This window comes from Tasmannia lanceolata, unplaced genomic scaffold (assembly GCF_043159265.1).
Source record: "Tasmannia lanceolata isolate RefF3 unplaced genomic scaffold, GAP_Taslan_0.1 ptg000008l, whole genome shotgun sequence".
Lineage (NCBI taxonomy): Eukaryota > Viridiplantae > Streptophyta > Magnoliopsida > Canellales > Winteraceae > Tasmannia > Tasmannia lanceolata.
The window spans coordinates 31782206-31787975 of NW_027518685.1; the positions used below are offsets into that span (position 1 = coordinate 31782206).

The 5770-nt window shown below is 37.3% G+C and overlaps 1 protein-coding gene and 1 pseudogene across 1 annotated transcript; both read left to right on the forward strand.

Annotated features, from left to right (window-relative positions):
- Window positions 1-207: 207 nt before the first annotated feature.
- LOC143882879 (pentatricopeptide repeat-containing protein At3g04130, mitochondrial-like) lies at window positions 208-1254 on the forward strand. Its single transcript, XM_077386269.1, has one exon. It carries the CDS (start codon window positions 208-210, stop codon window positions 1252-1254), a length of 1047 nt encoding a protein of 348 aa, XP_077242384.1.
- Window positions 1255-2501: 1247 nt separating this feature from the next.
- LOC143882880 (pentatricopeptide repeat-containing protein At3g22670, mitochondrial-like) lies at window positions 2502-3548 on the forward strand (annotated as a pseudogene).
- The last annotated feature ends 2222 nt before the right edge of the window (window positions 3549-5770 follow it).

Genomic DNA, 5770 nt, shown 5'->3' on the forward strand with positions numbered 1-5770 from the left:
TTGTGATTTTGGGAAATAGAACCTTGTATTTTATTTGGGGCTGATAATGCGTTCCGAAATTTCTATCTCTTTGGTGGTCGAATGAATAGAGATTTTGTCATCAGAAGAAGACCCAATAACCCATCTGCCCATTTCATGATTATTGATTACTAAAACCCTAAAAAAAATTACATTAGCAGTAGTTGGGAACTGCTTTCTTGATTCATAATGCTTGCAAAACCCAGAATTTTTAAGGGTTTTTGGCACTGTGGGTTGCAAAAAACCATCGGTGAGTGTAATGGTATCATTAGGCATGTTGCAGTGTTGTACAGTTTTTTCAATGGTTTCTGTAACACGATTAAATCACCTGAACTCCCCAGTTGGATTAAACTCCCTCGGAGTGAGAAATTTTATACAGCAGATTTGGAAGATGATTTTGTGCTCCCAACAAGTGGGTGCAATTTGCCATCTTGGGTTGGTAATTTTAGAGTTCATGATCATGAGATTGATGTTAGATACGTGCATAGTAAAAGTGTCGATAGTCGTATTGATGAAATTAGTATGTTACTAAACAGTAGGTTTACTACCCCCGAGGCAGTCGTTCGAGCTCTGGACTGTCGCAAATTTGATGTTTCTAAGACTTTGGTTGAGAAAATATTGAAGAGGTTTAGCAATGATTGGATTTCCGCATTAGATTTCTTTAGATGGGCCGGAATGCAAAAGGGTTATATACATTCGGCTGATTTGTACGACGCAATGGTTGACATTCTAGGAAAGTCAAAACAATTTAATATCATGTGGGTTTTTGTTGAGGAAATGTTTAAATCCGGGGGTTTGGTTTCATTGGTGATAATGAGTAAGATCATGAGAAGGCTTGCTGGTGCTGGAATGTGGGAAGATGCTATAGAGACATTTCAGGGTGTGGAGCGTTTTGGTGTAATAAAGGACACTTCAGCTATAAATGTGCTAATGGATATCATGTGCAAGGAACGTAGTGTTGAGCGTGCAAGAGAAGTCTTTGTAGAGCTAAGGAGTAGTATTGCTCCTAATGATCATTCTTTTAATATATTGATACATGGATGGTGCAAATTTAGGCATCTAGATGAGGCTCAATGGACTATGGAAGAAATGAAAGATTATGGGTTTCATCCTTGTGTAATTTCCTATGTATGGTACAAATTTAGGCATCTAGATGAGGCTCAATGGACTATGGAAGAAATGAAAGATCATGGTGAAAAGTTCATCTCCATGGGTTTTATATCTGACCAAAACTAGTCAGGAAAAAACCCTTTTTCGGTTTTAAGCATCTTTCTTATCATCCGCATGAAATGGATAAATGGGTTGTTGGGTTTTCTGGAAGACAACAAAAATATGTTTTAACTTATCACCAAATTCCAGCAAAAGTTTGAAATAACCAAATTTCAAACACCAAAGTCATTTCACTAAATGTGTCTTCCTCTCTAAGATAATTACAAGTTTTTACTTCCCTTTGAAAAAATCACCTATATAGACATACAAACTCAAAGTAAGCATATACCCAAAAGTTGTTTTGCATGAAAATCAGAGAGAGTACCAAGCATTTGAAGCGATCTTATGCAAGAACAACATAACAGAGATAGCTTCTCACTAGGGTTTTGAAGAAGCTAAAGTCACTAAAACTAGGAATAAATGGGAAAAAGAATGAACTTAAAGTACAAGAAAGAGTAAATAAAGGCTCACCTCAGCAGAGGAAAGTGTAAAGGCTTCTTCCTTCAAGTTTTAGCTTTCATGCTTTGCCTTCAATTTGCCAAACAAAGTTTAACAAGAGTTATGTATTGCAAATCTTTGAGAGAGAAAAGGGCAATAGTATATTGCCCCCCTTTTCTTCTCTAGGCCAGCCCCTTATAGTGTAAAGTAGTCATAAATTAAATACACTAGAGGGAGATGGCTCGGGCAAGAAAAGCGGGGGAATATATCACTGCGCCTCTTTCCTAACAGGCACTTTCTAAGACTACACATGCCACGTGGCTTCAATAGATCCGTTGATTTCAGCAGCAATAACCCTTTTCTATTAACCCTACGATGATCGAATGAAATCCCAAATCTAAAAACCCTAATTTCTGAAAGGAGGAAGCTTTCGACGTCTCAGTAAGTCTCTCTCTCTCTCTCTCTCTCTACTTTTTTTGGTGGCCTGAAACTTCAAAAACCCTAATTTTGGTGTTTATTTCTTTCATGAAGTTCTTGCAGAGAAAATCTTTTGAAACCTCAAAATTTCTGTACTTCTTGTGATTTTCATGTTTACACTGGTTCTGGGTCTCTACCCGATTCGAATTTGTTTGTGCTTTTGGGAAATAGAACCTTGTATTTTATTTGGGGCTGATAATGCGTTCCGAAATTTCTATCTCTTAGGTGGTCGAATAAATAGAGATTTTGTCATCAGAAGAAGACCCAATAACCCATCTGCCCATTTTATGATTATTGATTACTAAAACCCTAAAAAAATTTAAATTAGCAGTAGTTGCGAACTGCTTTCTTGATTCATAATGCTTGCAAAACCCAGAATTTTTAAGGGTTTTTGGCACTGTGGGTTGCAAAAAACCATCGGTGAGTGTAATGGTATCATTAGGCATGTTGGAGTGTTGTACAGTTTGTTCAATGGTTTCTGTAACACGATTGAATCACCTGAACTCCCCAATTGGATTAAACTCCCTCGGAGTGAGAAATTTTATACAGCAGATTTGGAAGATGATTTTGTGCTCCCAACAAGTGGGAGCAATTTGCCATCTTGGGTTGGTAATTTTAGAGTTCATGATCATGAGATTGATGTTAGATACGTGCGTAGTAAATGTGTTGATAGTTGTATTGATGAAATTAGTATGTTACTAAACAGTAGGTTTACTACCCCCGAGGCTGTCGTTCGAGCTCTGGACTGTTGCAAATTTGATGTTTCTAAGACTTTGGTTGAGAAAATATTGAAGAGGTTTAGCAATGATTGGATTCCCGCATTCGGTTTCTTTAGATGGGCCGGAATGCAAAAGGGTTATATACATTCGGCTGATTTGTACGACGCAATGGTTGACATTCTAGGAAAGTCAAAACAATTTAATATCATGTGGGTTTTTGTTTAGGAAATGTTTAAATCCGGGGGTTTGGTTTCATTAGTGACAATGAGTAAGATCATGAGAAGGCTTGCTGGTGCTGGAAGGTGGGAAGATGCTATACAGAAATTTCATGGTGTGGAGCGTTTTGGTGTAATAAAGTACACTTCGGCTATGAATGTGCTATTGGATACCTTGTGCAAGGAACGTAGTGTTGAGCATGCAAGCGAAGTGTTTGTAGAGCTGAGGAGTAGTATTGCTCCTAATGCTCATTCTTTTAATATATTGATACATGGATGGTGCCAATTTAGGCATCTAGATGAGGCTCAATGGACTATGGAAGAAATGAAAGATTATGGGTTTCATCCTTGTGTAATTTCCTATGGATGGTGCAAATTTAGGCATCTAGATGAAGCTCAATGGACTATGGAAGAAATGAAAGATCATGGTGAAAAGTTCATCTCCGTGGGTTTTTTATCTGACCAAAACTAGTCAGGAAAAAACCCTTTTTTCTGTTTTAAGCATCTTTCTTATCATCCGCATGAAATGGATAAATGGGTTGTTGGGTTTTCTGGAAGACGACAAAAATATGTTTTAACTTATCACCCAATTCCAGCAAAAGTTTGCAATAACCAAATTTCAAACCCCAAAGTCATTTCAGTAAATGTGTCTTCCTCTCTAAGATAGTTACAAGTTTTTACTTCCCTTTGAAAAAATCACCTATATAGACATACAAACTCAAAGTAAGCATATACCCAGAAGTTGTTTTGCATGAAAATCAGAGAGAGTACCAAGCATATGAAGCGATCTTATGCAAGAACAACATAACAGAGATAGCTTCTCACTAGGGTTTTGAAGAATCTAAAGTCACTAAAACTAGGAATAAATGGAAAAAAGAATGAACTTAAAGTACAAGAAAGAGTAAATAAAGGCTCACCTCAGCAGAGGAAAGTGTAAAGGCTTCTTCCTTCAAGTTTTAGCTTTCATGCTTTACCTCCTATTTGCCAAACAAAGTTTAACAAGAGTTATGTATTGCAAATCTTTGAGAAAGAAAATAGCAATAGTATATTGGCCCCCTTTTCCTCTCTGGGCCAGCCCCTTATAGTGTAAAGTAGTCATAAATTAAATACACTAGAGGGAGATGGCTCGGGGAAGAAAAGGGGGGGAATATATCACTGCGCCTCTTTCCTAACAGGCACTTTCTAAGACTACACATGCCGCGTAGCTTCAACAGATCCGTTGATTTGAGCAGCAATAACCCTTTTCTATTAACCCTACGATGATCGAATGAAATCCCAAATCTAAAAACCCTAATTTCTGAAAGGAGGAAGCTTTCGACGTCTCAGTAAGTCTCTCTCTCTCTCTCTCTCTCTCTCTCTCTCTCTACTTTTTTGGTGGCCTGAAACTTCAAAAACCCTAATTTTGGTGTTTATTTCTTTCATGAAGTTCTTGCAGAGAAAATCGTTTGAAACCTCAAAATTTCTGTACTTCTTGTGATTTTCATGTTTACACTGGTTCTGGGTCTCTACCCAATTCGAATTTGTTTGTGATTTTTGGAAATAGAACCTTGTATTTTATTTGGGGCTGATAATGCGTTCCGAAATTTCTATCTCTTTGGTGGTCGAATGAATAGAGATTTTGTCATCAGAAGAAAACCCAATAACCCATCTGCCCATTTCATGATTATTGATTACTAAAACCGTAAAAAAATTTAAATTAGCAGTAGTTGGGAACTGGTTTCTTGATTCATAATGCTTGCAAAACCCATAATTTTTAAGGGTTTTTGGCACTGTGGGTTGCGAAAAACCATCGGTGAGTGTAATGGTATCATTAGGCATGTTGGAGTGTTGTACAGTTTGTTCAATGGTTTCTGTAACACGATTGAATCACCTGAACTCCCCAATTGGATTAAACTCCCTCGGAGTGAGAAATTTTATACAGCAGTTTTGGAAGATGATTTTGTGCTCCCAACAAGTGGGAGCAATTTTCCATCTTGGTTTGGTAATTTTAGAGTTCATGATCATGAGATTGATGTTAGATACGTGCGTAGTAAAAGTGTCGATAGTTGTATTGATGAAATTAGTATGTTACTAAACAGTAGGTTTACTACCCCCGAGGCAGTCGTTCGAGCTCTGGACTGTTGCAAATTTAATGTTTCTAAAACTTTGGTTGAGAAAATATTGAAGAAGTTTAGCAATGATTGGATTCCCGCATTCGGTTTCTTTAGATGGGCCGGAATGCAAAAGGGTTATATACATTCGGCTGATTTGTACGACGCAATGGTTGACATTCTAGGAAAGTCAAAACAATATAATATCATGTGGGTTTTTGTTGAGGAAATGTTTAAATCCGGGGGTTTGGTTTCATTGGTGACAATGAGTAAGATCATGAGAAGGCTTGCTGGTGCTGGAAGGTGGGAAGATGCTATAGAGAAATTTCATGGTGTGAAGCTGTAGACACCCTCATTTTGCTACACTTTAACCAACAATAACCTAATATTTTGATCCGTGGAATTTCATTGGTAAAATATGCATCCTCAAATTTTCTGAAAAACCAAAATGATAAAGAGATGTACCTGGTGAGATGATTAGATCTGAAAAATTGAAAAATACCCTGATTGGTGAATTTAGTGTGTTAAATCCATGTGAGAGCCCCTCTATCATGGATTTATATGTTTTAGGTCATTATGTCTCGATCTGACTTTACGGATCTTC

Coding starts and splice junctions, on each gene's coding strand:
- LOC143882879 (XM_077386269.1), top strand. CDS start 208: ATGCTTGCAAAACCCAGAATTTTTAAGGGTTTTTGGCACTGTGGGTTG.